The sequence below is a fragment of the Lampetra fluviatilis genome, chromosome 15, assembly GCF_964198595.1.
Source record: "Lampetra fluviatilis chromosome 15, kcLamFluv1.1, whole genome shotgun sequence".
In the NCBI taxonomy this organism is placed as follows: domain Eukaryota; kingdom Metazoa; phylum Chordata; class Hyperoartia; order Petromyzontiformes; family Petromyzontidae; genus Lampetra; species Lampetra fluviatilis.
In genome coordinates, this window is record NC_136289.1 from 7,054,292 (window position 1) to 7,073,290 (window position 18,999).

General features: G+C 48.6%; 1 protein-coding gene across 2 annotated transcripts in view; it reads left to right on the forward strand.

The window, feature by feature from the left end:
• LOC144936134 (FRAS1-related extracellular matrix protein 2-like) overlaps positions 1 to 18,999 on the forward strand; it is a 66,271-nt gene that overhangs the window by 35,606 nt on the left and 11,666 nt on the right. Inside the window, exons 7-20 of one of the 2 annotated variants that reach the window (XM_078863025.1) lie at positions 2,126 to 2,275; positions 2,649 to 2,858; positions 3,953 to 4,150; positions 5,210 to 5,374; positions 5,843 to 6,025; positions 6,926 to 7,056; positions 9,270 to 9,428; positions 10,470 to 10,773; positions 11,551 to 11,682; positions 12,579 to 12,910; positions 15,227 to 15,419; positions 16,292 to 16,400; positions 17,339 to 17,492; positions 18,638 to 18,772. In XM_078863025.1, the coding sequence (XP_078719151.1) occupies positions 2,126 to 2,275; positions 2,649 to 2,858; positions 3,953 to 4,150; positions 5,210 to 5,374; positions 5,843 to 6,025; positions 6,926 to 7,056; positions 9,270 to 9,428; positions 10,470 to 10,773; positions 11,551 to 11,682; positions 12,579 to 12,910; positions 15,227 to 15,419; positions 16,292 to 16,400; positions 17,339 to 17,492; positions 18,638 to 18,772 (2,555 nt within the window). The remainder of the gene's footprint in view (positions 1 to 2,125; positions 2,276 to 2,648; positions 2,859 to 3,952; positions 4,151 to 5,209; positions 5,375 to 5,842; positions 6,026 to 6,925; positions 7,057 to 9,269; positions 9,429 to 10,469; positions 10,774 to 11,550; positions 11,683 to 12,578; positions 12,911 to 15,226; positions 15,420 to 16,291; positions 16,401 to 17,338; positions 17,493 to 18,637; positions 18,773 to 18,999) is intronic. The other variant, XM_078863024.1, reaches the window with a different exon arrangement.

The window sequence follows — 18,999 nt, forward strand, 5'->3', positions numbered from 1 at the left end:
TGTTTCTTCTCAGTGAACTTATTCAGGTATTTGTTGTATGCCATGCCCTCCTGATTCGAGTTGTAATTGGATGAAATTTTACGTGTGTAGCCAAATGTCTCTCGTATTTCTTGTTCACTACAATTTACTCGATTGGGATTGTACATGGTTGTCATTTCCCCCTACTGGCTTACTAATGCCCTATGTCACTCTTGCAAATGAGACGGATGCAGGTCTCTTGATTTCTCACCCGGTCTAAACTGATATAAAATGCGCGAAACAAAACGTAAAGCTTAAATGATCATGAGTAGAATATTTAGTTTTTAGAAGGACGTAAAAATGTATGTCACAGTGGTTCAGCGGTTAGCAAATGATGCTGTGAACTTAGCCATCTGAGTTTGATTCCGTACTGTGCATAACGTCTGTACGGTCGCAGGGTTCCCACGAAACAGGGCCTAGGAGCTGATTGGGCCCCTTCCCGTTGAAATAGATACAATCTATTTAATTCATAACATCTATCTTATCTATCTATTCCTGGCCACCGCTATCATCGCTGGCTATCGGTGATCTATGAACGAGCCCTTGAACTCGCTCCCCTCTCCCCCTACTACGTCTCCCCCTACCCCGACTTCACCAACACACATTCACCAGTGTGGTGAAGTATGGTGAAACAGCCCCGTAACTGGCATGGTGATGGGGGAGCTCCATGTTGCAGTGGGTCGAAACAGAGCCGTATGCTATTACATTATAACATGTAGTTTTTCTCATTAAATTTACAAACATTATTTTTCAAACTTATTTAAATTAAAACAGTAGATTGAAGAGTAATTTTGGAAAACAATTAAAAGTAAAAGCTGACCCGACCACTAAGTTTAACAACCCACAATTCAGATTTTAAAGAAAAATTGCTCCGAGTTAAGTGAAATGTCCAATAAAGAACGGTCTCTAATTAAGTCCTAATTACAGACAATTGCCAATACAACTCCCTCCAGCTGATTCCTGCAACAATGCGGAATGTCCTCCGTGGCTCGTTGCTGACAGCAGTAGATGAGTGGACACCCGGGGTGTGTAAGTGCCATCAAACTGACGTGGCAACACTCTCCACGATTCTACTGATCGATTGCACAATCGGCAATAACTGTCGTCAACATCCGTTGCACAATCATCAATAACTGTCAACAGGGAGAATGATCAATATAGTTGTGCTTGTGAATTAATAAGAAACAAACAAAAAACCCATATATAAAGCAAACGCTAATTCGCTTTTACGTTTTTTTTTCATTTGTAAATATATTTACACGTTAGCAGCAAGATCGTGCTTATAGTGATAATTAATCAAATTGCCACGAAGAGATATCAACACATCTTGATCTATTTTTCGAAGACATGATTTGACCAAGCGGAGTAATGGAAGGAAAGTGTAACATTTTCAATGTTCCTTTTTCAACAATGCTTGCACTCGATAGTTAGCAATCGGTTCATTAAAAAAAAGTGAAAGTTAAGATGCAGCCCTAGCAATTACTTGCCTTGCCGTACCCGCGCGTGAAGATTGTGCGATACGGCCGGCGCAGTATCCCCGGGACCTCGGGCCCGAAGACCTGGAACCAGTCACCGGCAGATGTTCACAATCCATCCTTGGGTCTGAGCCAGTTTCGCAAGACTTTGAAAACAGTGTCATCCCAAAGGGCTTACACTCTGTGTGACCAGCAGGCATTCGTGATGGACTGGACTCGTTAAGGGTGCACCATACCAAACGGTCACACTTTACTTGCACGCCACTGCTGGTGGAAAGGCCACCACTCGATGGAGCTCTAGAGAACCCCTCTGGAGGGCGTTTGGCCTACTTTTTCACACTGGCGACAGACATCTTGAAGCAGGTGTTGGTGCCCACACTTTACCCCACCACACGCAACCTGTCAATCAACTACCTCTGTGCAGCACCAATGTAACCTGCTGGGTGGATGGACAGAAGTGGGAGAGGGGGTGGCGAGATTTAAGAAACTTGGCCCACCGTTCCATCCACCGTCGCGGAATATTAAGTCCGGTGTGTTAACGATTACAGCACAGCAACTATCCTAACCCTCGATCTATGAGCATGTACGTCATTGATTCGCTTGCCTCTTGCTTGCTACTCTTGCGCGACCAGAGCCGTCGTTTTATTTTGGCGACACCGAATACCACGTGGACGAGAGCGCGGGCTTCGTGGAGGTGCGCGTCTGGCGGACGGGAACGGACCTCTCCAAGACGGCGACGGTGACCGTGCGATCCCGCAAGACGGAGCCCGTCTCGGCTGAAGGTAGCGGGGCGCCGCGCTTCGTGGCGATCGGTTGTCGGCGGGGAAAGTTAAAAGATGGCCAAGGGAATTGACGTCACGATGGTTGGTTGAGTTGCATAACAAAGCGAAGAGTATTTGCGTAAGGGAATAATATAATGCAGGGCCTTCGATTGAAACCTACTCATGACCCAATTTGGACAGTGCAAAATGTGTATATCATTCTTGTACGAATCGATGATGATGATGGTAATTTTGAGAAGAGTGTGGTTGTGGTCATGATGATGATGATGACAGTGTTGCAATGATAACGTTGATCATCAGAATGATGATGACTCTGAAATATAATTTTACTTCTGTGCACCACCCACTTCCCTGGGGGGGAAAAAAAAAACAGCTGGAGTGGACTATGTAGGAATCAGCCGGAACCTGGACTTTGCGCCCGGCGTGACGATGCAAAACTTCCGCGTGACGATCCTGGACGACCTGGGCAAGCCGGTGCTGGAGGGCGCCGAGAGCTTCGAGCTGGTGCTGCGCATGCCGCTCAACGCCGTGCTGGGGGAGCCCAGCCGCACCGTCGTTGTCATCAACGACTCCATCTCCGACTGTGAGCGTCACTCCACGACAGATTTCCACATCAACACCACCCCCCTGACCCCGACCTCACGTCAGAGTGAATGAATCGATGAATGTATTTTTAAATCCTTTATATTAAGTTCACTTGCGTGCTTGCTTGCTTGCGCGCTTACGACCGTGCAAATCTTTCGGTCGTTTTTTAACCCACTTCCCGTGATCCAATCGAGCACACAGACTCGTTGTGCGTGACAATTTATTTTGGTGAAAAACTTTTTCCAAAATTTTACACTTTTTAGGAAAAAATAAATTATATTTAATTACCAATTGCTTAATGGTGGCGGGCAATCATCTGACCCATAGGTGGCAGCCATCTCAAGCCAGAGGACGAGAGGACTCTAGCCGCCACGCATATAAAGGATTTATAGTGAAAAACTTTGTTTTTACGGGTTAATTTTTTTGCATTGTGTTTGTATTTTATTACTTGGAATGAAAGGCCGTGGTCAGTTAGAATTATTTGACAATCGATCACTTTCATGGGGAAGCAATTTATTAAGTACAATTAATTAGATAGAATTTAATTAACAATTTCCCAGTGTGACATGGTCAACCACTGGCGTGTTTATCTCGAATCGTAGAGGTTCCTGGTTTGAGCCCTGCGGCGACTCTTACTAATACTGTGGGTGTATGAGACACAAAAACATATTCTTGCCGTTTACTTTACAATTCGACGTTAAAGATCCAATGACGGCATAAAAAAAAAGGCCATGGGCAAAAATTTGCCAAATTACCTGAAAATTATTTCATTGGTAAAAAGAAAGCCCACGTGGCAACATCGCACCGAACTGGCAGACCTTTCTCGTCTGTGAAGCAAAGCGCCTCTGTGACAGCCTGGCGCTACGAGAATCACGTGATACCAAACGCACTCAATTATTATGATATATTCTTAGGTTTTTTCGGTAAAGTCACGTAGGTAATTTTTTACCTACGTGACTTTGCCGAAAAAACCTAAGAGTATGAATCCTTGCAGTCACGAAAGCTTCAAATCTAGAATTATTATGATCATTTACACGAGTGTGGCTCTGCGTTATTCGTCGCCCTCCCGTGTCGCCGCCGGCCCCCCGACAGTGCCGAAGGTGCAGTTCAAGGAGGCGTCGTACTCGGCGCAGGAGAACGACGGCACGGTGTCGGCGGTGGTGTACCGCAGCGGCGACGTGAGCCACCGCTCGTCCGTGCGCTGCTACACGCGGCAGGGCAGCGCCGAGGTGATGGCCGACTACGAGGAGCGGCCCAACACCGACGACTCGATCGTCTCCTTCCTGCCAGGTGCGGCCATGGGACCGCCGGGGCCAGTGTGTGTGTGCATTATGGTTCTACGGGGGATCTTTGTCTTTGTTAGTGGGGAGGGGTAGTGTCGCTACAAACCCGGCGGACCGAGTTCGATTCCCGCTTACGGCCACCGACAGTGACGATTATCTGAACCGGTCCTGGGCCTCCTGTAATGAGTACCCGGTACGGTGCGTAAAGATCACCACGAGGGAGACAAAGGCAGCCGTGAGTGGTGCTGGCCACCCACCCCCTCGTGTGCCGTGCCGGCCTTCAAAGGTACTCGCTAACAGCACTTGGCCCAACCGTCTGTTAACGCTATATAGGGGATCTCTGTCTTTGTTGGGTGGAGATGGAGGTACATTAGCAAGTGGACTACTTTTTAAAGCAGAGAGCCGCTTCTTGCTTTTCCAAGTATGCACCAAATGTAATATCGATGTCATGCCATGAGATGAAACAGATTATTGCAGATAGGTATGGCCTTGGAAGTTGACATCACAGAAGAATTTCTGAAATAGTTATCTCTTCAATAATTAATTCGAGGCATGCCAGGGTCACACCTTTTGCGTGTCGTGCAGAAAATGTTTGTCTGATGTGTCACCAAAACCAAAAAGATCATTTTCAGAAAATGTAATTAAGTTCAATAAAGTGAAGAACTTTAATATCATGGGGTTTTATGAAGCCGTAGATATCCTGACTGAGACCATAAACTCAATCAACATCAGAAGCTGATTTAATCGTGGGCAGCCAAAACCCATATCCATATTTAGAAACATGCATTTCGAGCATTTGGCTGCTATACATTTCCACATTTTAAGCCACTGCATTGGGCAATCATTTGTGGTCACGTCGTTTCTGCAAAAAGAGCTATATAGCTCAGTGGACCTTACCTGGCAAGACAAAAAAAAAGTGCAGTTTTTGTTTAGATTCAAACCGCCAGGGTCTGAGCGAGCGGCGCCGACTCGTTGCTGTGAGCCCCGAGCCACGCGGCCACACTGAGCTCCGCTCCTTCGACGCGGCTGCGTGATCGCCGCCACCGCCGCCGCCGTCTCCCCGCAGGCGAGATAGAGAAGCCGTGCACCGTGGTGCTGGAGGACGATCAGCTGCACGAGGAGGAGGAGGAGCTGCGTCTGGTCCTCGGCTCGCCCAAGAGCGAGTCGCCCTTCGGGGCGTCAATCGGCGAGCAGAATGAGACGGTGATCAAGATCAAGGATGACACCGACAGTAAGTGGCGCCTGCTGTGATGTCGGATTATTAAAACAACTAAAATATCATTGGACAGAGCTTGGGGTTGCAATTGTTGGAGAACAAAAATCACGCATTTTATGAAGTTCATTTAAAATCTCTGAAGCTGAGAAATAATTGGGTGAAATATGGTGACGCTCATTAAACTGTAATTCCTGCAGGTAGACATTCACGATGAATGTTTTCGCAGAAGTGTCTGTTCGTCAAAAAAAAGTCAGTGGTTGGCAGCTCCACTAGGCACTGCGTAGTGATCATCTCCTTTTTTAGAATCTTGAGTGAGTGGTGGAATTGTACATTGAGCGAAGCAAGAAAAATATCGTACAATGCTTTGCTGTAACTCTGAGGATTCCACATCTTAGCCGATGCGTTTGCAGAGATTTTCTGTAAACCCATCGTCACCGAGTTGTCTCCGCGCGTCCTCCCCCCCTTCCCCACCGCTCGTCGCAGAACCCATCATCAGGTTCAACGAGACCAAGTTCAGCGTGAAGGAGCCCACGGAGGCGGGCGGCGTGGCGGTGGTGCGGGTGCCCGTGGTGCGGGTGGGCGACGCTTCCAAGCTGTCGGTGGTGCGCGTGCACACCAAGGACGGCTCAGCCACCTCTGGGGAGGATTACCACCCCATCTCCGAGGGTGAGTCCCCCAACCACGCCTTTAACACAGCATGTGTGTGTGTGTCCCCTACCCTCATCCACGTGTTCCTCTCTTGCTCTCTGAACTCTCGATGTAAGTCCTAGCGTTCGGTGGGAAATGTTAGACGGGACTGTTTTCATGGAGCTTACAACGTATGAATATTGCAAACTCGTGATAAAATAGGTTTTAAGCGTTGCGCATTTATAAATGTACGAACTCACGTACTCTGTGCTTTTCTGTGTACTTTCATGTTTTTGTTCCATCTACTTTCTTTGGCTGTGATTGTGAACAATACCAATGCTGATTGTGGTAGAGAATTGGCAATGTGAGCTGCCTGTTGTAAAGTGGATGTTGGGCATTATGTGACGTATTTGGACCACCACCACTACTCAAATTTTTTTTTACAATTACCTAAAAATGTCCTCCATAAATATGATTGTCGTGATCTGTATTGCATAAATACCAATGACTATTAAATAGCTTTAATGTATTCTTGGTTCTTTCGGTAAAGTCATGTAGAAGGAAAATAATAAAATAATATTTATATAAAACAATAAAAATTCTCACGATGTTTCGACTGCAACACAAGCAATCATCATCAGGTGTGAAATCCACAGAAAAAAAATTTCTTTCTTGTTTTATATTAATATTATTTTATTATTTCCCTTCTACGTGACTTTACCGAAAGAACCAAGAATATGAATCCCTGCAGTCACGAAAGCTTTAAATCAAGATTTAGCTTTAATGTGTTGAAATTCATTAAATGCATTCCATTGAAGGTAAGTGATTTTGATTAGGTATGGGACTGAACTTGTAAATCATCGTCATTAGCATTGATATAATTGTCAAGTGGTACTGTCTGTTGCTGATGATGCTGCTGATGTAATTCGCTGCTGCTAGAGCTGGAGTTTAAGGAAGGAGAGACGCAGCACTTTGTGGAGGTGGAGATCCTGTACGATGGTGAGCGGGAGATGAGAGAGGCCTTCACCATCCACCTCAAACCGGACGAGAACATGATCGCTGAGACACAGGTAGCACCTCATCCACCAACACTCCACCACCACAACCGCCAACACTCCACCACCACAACCGCCAACACTCCACCACCACAACCACCTACACTCCACCACAACCACCTACACTCCACCACAACCACCCACTGCTTTACCCTGACCACCAACATTCCACCACAAGCACCAACACTCCACCACCACAACCACCAACACTCCACCAACACAACCAACACTCCACCACCACAACCACCTACACTCCACCACCACAACCACCTACACTCCACCACCACAACCACCCAATGCTTTACCCTGACCACCAACATTCCACCACAAGCACCAACACTCCACCACCACAACCACCTACACTCCACCACCACAACCACCAACACTCCACCAACACAACCACCTACACTCCACTACCACAACCACCAACACTCCACCACCACAACCACCTACACTCCACCACCACAACCACCTACACTCCACCACCACAACCACCAACACTCCACCACCACAACCACCAACACTCCACCACCACAACCACCAACACTCCACCACCACAACCACCTACACTCCACTACCACAACCACCAACACTCCACCACCACAACCACCAACACTCCACCACCACAACCACCTACACTCCACCACCACAACCACCAACACTCCACCAACACAACCACCTACACTCCACTACCACAACCACCAACACTCCACCAACACAACCACCTACACTCCACTACCACAACCACCAACACTCCACCACCATAACCACCTACACTCCACCACAACCACCCACTGCTTTACCCTGACCACCAACATTCCACCACAAGCACCAACACTCCACCACCACAACCACCAACACTCCACCAACACAACCAACACTCCACCACCACAACCACCTACACTCCACCACCACAACCACCTACACTCCACCACCACAACCACCCAATGCTTTACCCTGACCACCAACATTCCACCACAAGCACCAACACTCCACCACCACAACCACCTACACTCCACCACCACAACCACCAACACTCCACCAACACAACCACCTACACTCCACTACCACAACCACCAACACTCCACCACCACAACCACCTACACTCCACCACCACAACCACCTACACTCCACCACCACAACCACCAACACTCCACCACCACAACCACCTACACTCCACCACCACAACCACCAACACTCCACTACCACAACCACCAACACTCCACCACCACAACCACCAACACTCCACCACCACAACCACCTACACTCCACTACCACAACCACCAACACTCCACCACCACAACCACCAACACTCCACCACCACAACCACCTACACTCCACTACCACAACCACCAACACTCCACCAACACAACCACCTACACTCCACTACCACAACCACCAACACTCCACCACCACAACCACCTACACTCCACTACCACAACCGCCAACACTCCACCACCACAACCACCTACACTCCACCACCACAACCACCTACACTCCACTACCACAACCACCAACACTCCACCACCACAACCACCTACACTCCACTACCACAACCACCAACACTCCACCACCACAACCACCTACACTCCACTACCACAACCACCAACACTCCACCAACACAACCACCTACACTCCACTACCACAACCACCAACACTCCACCAACACAACCAACACTCCACTACCACAACCACCTACACTCCACCACCACAACAACCAACACTCCACCACCACAACCACCTACACTCCACCACAACCACCCACTGCTTTACCCTGACCACCAACATTCCACCACAAGCACCAACACTCCACCACCACAACCGCCAACACTCCATCACCACAACCACCAACACTCCACCACCACGAACACTCCACCACCACAACCGCCAACACTCCACCACAACCACTAATGCTTTACCACAACCACGATGTGAAACCACCAACCACCAATACTTCACTATAGCCACAAATGTTCCACTCCGACTGCAAACACAACCACAACCACCATTGTTCTGGGAAGTCTAGCCACATGTTTATTGCGAGTTGCAACCATCGACTACCATTTAATAAACAAATGCCCTGTGTTACGTTAACAGGGCATGGCAAATCCAACGTATGCGCCAATGATTTACTCTCCTACGTGAAGCCACGAGCCAGTGGAGCTCACGGCGTTGCGCGGTTTGGTGCCTTTGGTGTCCCCTCTCCTCCCGGCGGTGCTCGCGCGCAGATGAGCCGAGCGATCGTCTACATCGAGGAGATGGACAGCATGGCGGACGTGACGTTCCCGTCGGTGCCGCAGGTCGTGTCGCTGCTCATCTACGACGACACGTCGCGTAGCAAGGAGAACGCCCACCCGCACGCCGGCTACCCCGTCGTCTGCGTCACGGTCCGTGTGTTGTTGCGCCCTTCGCGCGTTCACCCGATGGTTGCAGGGAAGGTTGAAGGAATTAATCGAAGGCTCTTTATTCCGAATGAACAGGCGCTTTGCTGAAACGCACGACTCGGGGATACAGTCTCCATGCCCACCATATGCCGCACTACCGCGACCCGGAGGCAAACGCACATAGCCGATGCCGCCCCCCGCCTTGATTCCGAACTGTCCTGAATGATGACTGATTTTAAATCGGGTGCCTGATTTGTCAGCGCGCCGTTCCACAGCGCACGTTCGTTTAGTCGCCACTTTTTATTCCAGTCACAGTCTTGTGGCTCCCCATCTTCCCAGACCCAGGGGCCACGCGATTTCTCAAATTAAATTTAATTGACCACCGTGTTTTATGGATATTTGTTTAAATATATATTTGTATCTGCAACGGTTCCACGGTGGGGGCACTTCCCACGGCATTGTGGACGCCCGGTGGTCCGTCGAGCAGAGCATTAAGCGCTACGGCTCTAGCCGACGACAACCTCTGGATTTTTAGTCGAAGGTTTTCTCTTAGTCTGGTCGACTAAAGCACTCAAACGTTTCGTCGACTCTGAGTTTATAAATGTTGGTGTGAGGGGCGCGTTATTTTTCCTACCCCAATATTATCAGCCAACCAGTGAACTTGGTAAAAAAAAAAGTTACTAAATTATCTTAGTCCACATCTTCATTTAGACTCGTTAATTTTGTCTCGTCAAAGTCCGTATTACTTTAATCCCTGGTGGGCAGCCATAGGCACCGTCACGCTTGATGATTTTCGCCCACTTGTGGTCATCGGTGACCAAAATAACGCACACTTTGTGGTTGAATATTTCCATCACTAATGTGAACAAAATAAGCATTGCTGCAGCCTTGTTGCACTGCGAACGCTGTTTCGCAGGTCTCAGCCAAGTATTCTGCATTTCCTGAGACCTGAGAAGGTTGGTGCAGTGCAACCGTTGCTATCTGTCGGTCGTGATCGGCGATTCCATTTGCTCCCCGTTTGCACGCCCCGCTCCCCCACCCCAGGCGTGCAACCCCAAGTTCTCGGAGTACGACAAGACGGGTTCCATCTGCTCGGTGGAGAACATCAACGACACGCTGACGCGCTACCGCTGGCTCGTGAGCGCCCCGACGGGGCCCGACGGTGTCACGAGCCCCATGCGGGAGGTGGACACGGACACGTTCTTCACCAACACCAAGAGCATCACGCTCGACGCCATCTACTTCGCCCCGGGGTCGCGCGTGCAGTGCGCCGCCCGCGCCGTCGGCTCCACGGGACAGGAGGGCCTCGAGCTGCTCAGTCCCATCATGATCATCAGCAAGGAGGAAGGTGAGGATAGATGGATGGATGGATGGATGGATGGATGGATGGATGGATGGATGGATGGATGGATGGATGGATGGATGGACAATCACATAGCCAGATGGCCATCCAGACAAATTTGACAGCCAGACAGACGGAGAGGTACCCAATGAGACAGCCAGCCAACCGGCCGTCCATTTAGTTGAGGCCTATTTATCAGTTAGTGACGTTCAAAATGCTCAATGTTGAGCCTACTTTGGTCAATGATAAATCTATAAATGGTCCATCAAAATATAGGAATGGTAACTATAGCAGCTCTGTATCCAACAATGTAACTGTTGTAACTGTTGCTCTGTACCCTGTAACCCTATGCCGTGTACTTAAATGAATACATGACAGAGCCCTGTGGTCAGTGTTAACATTTACTTAAAATAGGCCCTGCGATTCAAGCCAGTCAATGAGACAGACAGACAGACAGCCAGCCAGATTGACAGACAACCATCCAGATTGCCATCTAGAAAGCCTTACAGCCAAATGGATACATAGCCAATCAGCTATCTAGGCACCCCAGCCAGACTGACAACCAGTCACATCGCCAGCCAACCACTCGGTGAGCCAGATTGTCGGTGTGACAGCCAATAAGTCAGTCAATCAATCTTTCGGCCACCCACACAGCTAGCGAGCGTTTATTCTCGTCGTCTGAAAGTTATATCCAGCTTCTACTATTGACTGAGAGATGGCTGTGTGTTGCTTGGTAATGTGAAAATATTCCTCCGTGGCTCTGCGGCATCTCGATTCCGACAGGGCTTTGCCAGCCGCGAATTCCGGGCACAGTGGGGGCCGAGCCCTTCTCGGCAAAACTGCGCTACACGGGACCAGACGACCCCGACCACCCAAACCTTATCAAGCTCACCGTAACCATGCCCCACATTGACGGTGAGCACTCGCCTCGTAGCAGCAAGCACCTGGGTTCGATCGCCCGACCCAGGCGCCTTTCTGCGTGGAGTTTTTTTGTGTTCTGCAACCTGTTTTGTGTGGGGTTTCCTCCACATTCTCTGGCTTCCTCCCATAGCTAAAAAATAAACCAATGCTGAAATGTTACCTGTTATTTACCTAGTTAGGTGTACACACGGCCGCAACATCGCCCCATTTCCTCCTCCAAAAACTTGGCAAGACCCTGCGAAAAAAAGGGTTCCGATTTAAACATGTGTAATAAAATATAATAAAATGCGAATAAAAATGTACATTCAGGCTTCACTGTTTCATTCTGCCCCGCTCCCCACAACAACTCTATTTGTGTCCAGAATGTTGACAAGATTTATCTTAAATTTTCAAAACAATAAATCATATAAAGCTTATAATTTATGCCATAGGTCTCTATGTTCTCCTGATTGGCGTGCTAATCAGTGGTCTAAGCAGGACATTTGGACAATTCCTTGTTGAGTGTGTTTGTGCATTGGAGAAAATCGGAGTGGCTGGAGAAAACTCATGCATACGAGGAGATAACAGTCAAAACTGCCCGTACGTCGGTCAGCAACCTGTTGCTGTTCTTCCATCTCCTGATCACCTCACAGACCCTGCAGACTGGGTGTCTCCCGGACAAGACAATCTCTATATTCTTGGTTCTTTCGGTAAAGTCACGTAGAAGGGAAACAATAAAACTCTGCCTCCAAAATACTGAACGGCGCCGCACTCAATGTCCAATTGAATCGAGGCTCTCCAACCTACCCGTCTCTCTCGCACGCAGACGCCACAAATCGGGCCCCCATCCACGCAACCGAAGCTGCAAAGTTTTAAGTAGCCCGCACCCCAATCAATGATCCTCTCCGCAGGAATGCTGCCCGTCATCTCCACGCGTCATCTCTCCAACTTCGAGCTGACCCTGAGCCCCGACGGCACCCGCTCGGGCAACCACAAGTGCTCCAACCTGCTGGACTACAACGAGGTGCCGACCCGTTACGGCTTCCTCACCGAGTCCACCAAAGACCCGTCGGTCATCGGCGAGACGCTGCCCTACCAGTACAGCAGCTCCCTGCGGGGCGCTCGCACGCTGCGATTCTACCGCGGCCTCGACGTCGAGTCGTGCCTCTGGGAGTTCAACAGCTACTACGACATGTCGGAGCTGCTGGCTGACTGCGGCGGAACCATTGGCACCGACGGGCAGGTTCGTCCGTTAGTTTGTCCGTTAGTTTGTTCGTTAGTCTGTCCTTTTTGTTCGTGCAGCGGCTTCAGATTGTGAAGAGGTTAGGATTGGGCTGGAGGACAGAAGGCTCCATTTAAGTCTTTGCCCCAAATCCATGCCAGCCACACGAAGCATAAGTCAATGGCATGAACAAAATGCATTTTTTTTAAACATATTTCTGCCTATCCCTGAATCTGAAAACGAAAAATACTGGTCCGATTGTTTCGTGATTAACATTCCACAAAGTAGAATGGCACTTCACAAGGTGCTAGTGTTGGGTGCATGCAAAGAGGCCTGTGTAAGTCAAGAAGTTATGCTCTGTGAATGCTGTTACACCACTACACGGTGCAACGTGATAGAATAATGATGCCGATGTGTAACATTGTGTTTGATGTTCAAGCATTCATAACAAAATGCAATTGTGGAATTCATAAAAAAAATTGCTAAAATGCCACATTGAAGGTTGCGCATTCACGAGTGCAACTATATACAGGGCTAATTAATATAGTGCTGTCCATATCTACCAAACTTAATGCATCCATGTCTACCGAACTTAACACATGAGTCTCACTGGAAGTGCTGAACAAGACTTTATACAATGCACATAAGCACACGACTCATTACATTTTTACTTTAATAAACACTCTTATATCGAGCATTCAACAGATTTTCTTCCATTTATAAACCTTAGCCCGTCTTTAAAATCTATCCATGGCTCTGTTTCAGTCTGTGTGCATGTGTTTAGTCTAGGTTGGAAGTATTGGGGGCTTTATGTGATTATTTCTTTGAAGGTGAAAGGAGCACCTGGTTTGTGTGTACGACGCTTAATAGCAACCTCAAAACAGCACGCGAAAAGAGATAAAAAAAACTTGAAGGGCAGCTAACTAAGATCACAAATGTCAAAGGCAACACGAGATCATAAAAGGAGACTTCCAATCAATTGTAGGAACTTAAAAAGAGACCATGTGTTATTTAGGTCCACTTAAACATTTGTTTTCACTTAACTCTATGTGTTAATGCTATCAAAAGGAATCTTTGCCCATTGTACACTTGTTTTCCCTGGGAATTTTCAAACTCTTGGACAAAAAAAAGTAAAAAGGGTGGAGAATTTACCCATAACACCTCCACATCTGTAGCGGGCATAGACATTGTGGAATGTCGGGGACTATTTTGCCCGAGGCGACATTTGTGTATAGAGACCTGGGCTGAGCCTGTTTACAGGCCTCAGCCAACACAAAAGCGAATTCTTAAAGTGTGCCTTCCTAAATGAAAAGACATCTCGAGGAAAAAAGCCACAACAGAAACAGAAAAAAAAATGAACCCAGACGACGCAAACACGGGGCAGAATTCCAGCTCGCAGCCGGTTTGTTTTAGGTTTCCAAGACCACTTTTTATTTGTTGGGCCCGGTCCTAATCCCATCAAACAGACGTGGAGCTCCTACCGGGTAAACGTTACTGAAAGAGGAGTCATTGTCACTGGCAAGGGGGGGGGGGGGGGGAGTCGGTGGGAGCGAGGTGGGGGGAGGGGGACGGAGCTTGTCCAGAACTTTGTTTGGCTTTATGAGCGAGTCAATTGACACACGTGTGGGCATCTCCAAGCACTTCCTCGATTGGGGGTCAAGAGGCGAGTGACAAAATATTTACAGGGCACGTTTGTTTGCGATTGTCCATCCCAGGTTTGTGTGCAAATTCCAACACTGCCTTCTCTCTGCTTGTCCTGGAGAAGTGGAGTGCATTAATTGTACTTTTTATATATTCAACCAATATCTATAACAGATTATTCGGTGAATACATATGTATATGCAATTTGCTAAAACATGAGGATTGACTCTTTAGGAAAAAAATGCAGTTGTATAGGCAGACATAAATATTCAATTTGCAATCTACATGGCAACTGTCTGAATGTTACATGGCTTAACTTGCTGACCCGCCCCTCCCGGACATCTGTGAAAAAGAGCTTCGTAGATCATCGGATTCCTCCAGTGTAAATAAAGATTATGAGTCTAACTTTTTCAGATAGTCATGATTCATTTTAATGCGGTTTGCCTGGCTTTTGAGTTGTCCTGAATTCGAGCCAAACTCATGGAAATCAATAGATTTGCCCCAGTTCTATTATAATCCAGTATATAAGTACTCATATTATATTAATTAGTTTCAAGTATAACATACTAATGTTGTGTGTACAAGAGCAAATGCTTGTGGTGCTTCCGATTTAAGTGTAGCATTTAAAAAAAAAATGCAGACATTGCGCCCGTGTGCTGCACATGTACCTAACGCACCCACCCTCTCTCACTGCAGGTGCTGAACCTGGTGCAGTCGTACGTGACGCTGCGTGTGCCGCTGCACGTCTCCTACGTGTTCCATTCGCCCGTGGCCGTGGGCGGCTGGCAGCACTTCGACCTACAGTCCGAGTTGCGCCTCACCTTCGTGTACGACACGGCCATCCTGTGGAACGAAGGCATCGGCAGCCCTCCCGAGGCTGAACTGCAAGGTGAGCTCAGATATAGATACCCCTTTTTCCACTGGCGTAACCGAGCCGAGCCGAGCCCAGTGCGAGGCCCCCCTCACACATGATCGGTGGTATTCCATTGGCTATTTTCTGTGCCGATCCGGAACCAAATTGTGCTACGCTGGCCTTACGAGACATCTGAATTCGTCTCGAGGCCAAGCAGTGCAAGGGATGTGCACTTTCCCACCTTTGCAATCGCTTGTAATTCCCTCCACTGCCAACGGTCTTGGGCGGTGGCGGTCGTCGTTTTGAGAGAGCTGCTTAGCTCAACGGGGCCTCACCGGCTGAAAGTAAAAAAAAAAGTCACGGTCTGCGTTTGGGTTGGGCTGACGAGGCTTTTGTTGCGCGTCACGTCAGTCGGTACAGCTCAGCCACGGCGTCACCGTGTCACCTGCACGTGCCTCAACTTGTTCATCGCACGCGATGTCAGTGGCATGGCTCAGCTTCTGCGGCGTAAAAGAAAAATCAGTGCGGCTGTGCGGCGCCTGCGAACGCAGAACAACGGTGCCAGCCAGCATTGTCCGTCGGTCCAAATGTAATGGAGAGAAGACACGTTGCGACAGGAGTGATATTTTCTTGGTTCTTTCGGTAAAGTCGCGTAGAAGGGAAATAATAAAATAATAAAAATAAAACATTATAAAATAATTCTCAGTGAGAATTATTTTATTATGTTTTATTTTTATTATTATTATTTTTTTTTTTATTTCCCTTCTACGTGACTTTACCGAAAGAACCAAGAAGATGAATCCCTGCAGTCACGAAAGCTTTACATCGAAAGGAGTGATATTGCTTGCTTATTGGACGTTTCCATTGCCTGGATCTGTAATGTTCCTGCTTGATGTGCTCTTCCGCAGGCTCGCTGTATCCCACCAGCATGCGCATCAATGGCGAGGGACGCCTGGTTGTCAACTTCCGATCGGAGGCTCGATTCCGCGGGCAGTTTGTCATGTCCCACGCAGGTTTGTGGCGTCGCTCCAAGCCAGAGAGTCTCTTCTATACCACCCTGTTAGCTGCGACTTCTATTATCCGCTATGAAGATTATCCACCAATACTTTTATATTTCTATTGTCCGAATCAATCCACGGAAACTCCCGTTATCCAAGGATGGATTCTTCCTATTGTCTGCATTAATCCGTGTAATTCATCCCATCGTCCGTGTTTAGCCAAAGACGAATTGCCCAGAAGTGGTCTCCCAGGAGCGTGAGGCTCGTCCGATCACCCGGGTTATTTACTTCGCATGGAAGTGGTGCAAATATATGTTGGTGTTCATCTGTGGGTGAACCGCATGGATATTTTTGAAGATAGGCACAGAAAACGAACATGTACTGCTCCCATTTTTGTTTTTGTTTTACAATCGACACTATGTGGGTGGTGGGGGTTATTTGACCATACTTCTCCATGCTGGTCCGTGCGGGTTGGTGTACAAAGGGTTACAAGTCGTGGGACCCTAGAAACACGCAACAGTAGATTTTGTGGAACTTCCTCTGCTGGTCACCATGTAGTCCCGCAGCGCCGTGGTCATCCTTCCAAGATGCACAGATAATGAAATCCCCTAACAGCGCACCTTGATAAGTGTCGAAGTATGGTGATGGCATCACCGGCAAGATAAAGGCAGGCTTGGTGTGAGTGGTGTGTCCATGTCACGCCCCTCATCTTCCGCGTAGACCTTACCTTATTCTTATTCAGTTTTACATTCATAGACATAATTTCATCAAGGTGTTTAACATTAAGAAAATATATAAATGAAGAAATTATTTATATGGCGGGGGCATGGAAGAGATGAGGGATGGGTGACCATGATGAAGGGGCGGGGGGAGGGAAGAGGGAGAGAATTGGAAATGGAAAATAGGTGAGATTCATAGGTGCTCGCCAAACAGAAGTTTGCCCGTACCCTCTGTAAGGCTCCGTCTTCTTACGTCACCCGCAGGCACGTCACTGTCGGCCATGGTGATGTCGACGGACCACCCGGGCCTCACGTTCACGCTGTCGCTCGTGCGCAGCGAGGCCACGTACAACCGCCCCGAGCAGCAGTGGAGCTTCACATCCGACTACGCGGTGAGGGCCTGCAGGAGACCTGCACTGCACACACACAGGCAGATAGTGGCTGGCACGGTGGTGGCAGTGGTGATGGTGGCTGTCGTGGTGATGGACGTGGTGGTGGTGATGGTGGCTGTTGTGGTGATGGATGTGGTGGTGCTGGTGATGGTGGCTGTGGTGGTGATAGACGTGGTGGTGGTGATGGTGGCTGTCGTGGTGATGGACGTGGTGGTGGTGGTGATTGTGAAAGTGATGATGATATCAGTGGATGTGGCGGTGGTGATGTTCCCAGTGGTTGAGGTGTTGGTGATGGTGGCGGTTACAACGGTTGTGCTCGTGGTTGTGGTGCTGATGACATTGGTGGTGGTGATGACAGTGGCGTTTGTGGTGTTGGTGGTGGTGGTTATAGTGGTGACACTAGTCGTGGTGGCAGTGATATTGGCCGCATCAATCTCCATGGAGATCAGTCGTATTAATAATTGTAGATCTGTGTGATGCCACGGCAGTGTATTGTTGCTTTGACCGCATTTACTTTTAAAATAACTGTGCGATGAAAAATCCAGCGCAGCTCATTGGGAGCAATGGCTCTTCCTTAAAGCGGGGGGGGGGGGGGAGGGCCAGCGCCAAAGCTCAGCTTATGTCAAGCTTATTAGATTCCAGTTATAAGACACCATTTATATCCATGATAAACTCGGTAATGTGAACGGTACAAGTGACCCAACAGACATTTATTTATAAACGTTAGACATAGAGAGGGGTAAATAGATACATTACACCGAGTGAGCCAGACAGACGAAGAATGCCAGCGAGCAAGTCAATAACTCGCAAGTTGAAGTAGTGAACAATTGCAGGCGATTGTGCATCATGCAGCGTGCACACAGAGGCGTCGCTATAGGCTGTGCACAGCCGTGTAACTGCACCGGAGTCAATGGGCCAGAGGTGCCCCAAGCACTGTTTTCAGTTTCAGTTTTCATTGATTAGGTATAGCCCTGTGAGCCATTCGGCTCTTGAATCGGGTGCAACCGCAACTGGGCTGTGAAGAGAGGGACAATTGGAAAGGGGGTGAGGAGGGGGTCCCCCTTTAATTCCTTGCACCGCGGACCACGTTGCACCACCGCGTGTCTGCCCGTGTGCGTGTACGTGCTGTGCGTGTCTGTGTACAGGTGCGCGACTACTCAGGCACCTACACGGTGAAGCTCATCCCGTGCACGGCGTCGCCCAACCAGGAGTACAGCATCCCTGCCGTGTGCAACCCTCGCGAGCCGATCACCTTCCACCTCGACATCCGCTTCCAGCAGGTGTGTGGCTGGCTGGTATCATCAGCATCGCTATCATCACCCCAGTGTCATCATCACAGCAGTGTCATTGCCATCATCGCTATCATCACCCCAGTGTCATCATCACAGCAGTGTCATTGTCATCATCGCTATCATCACCCCAGTGTCATCATCACAGCAGTGTTATTGTCATCATCGCTATCATCACCCCAGTGTCATCATCACAGCAGCGTTATTGCCATCATCGC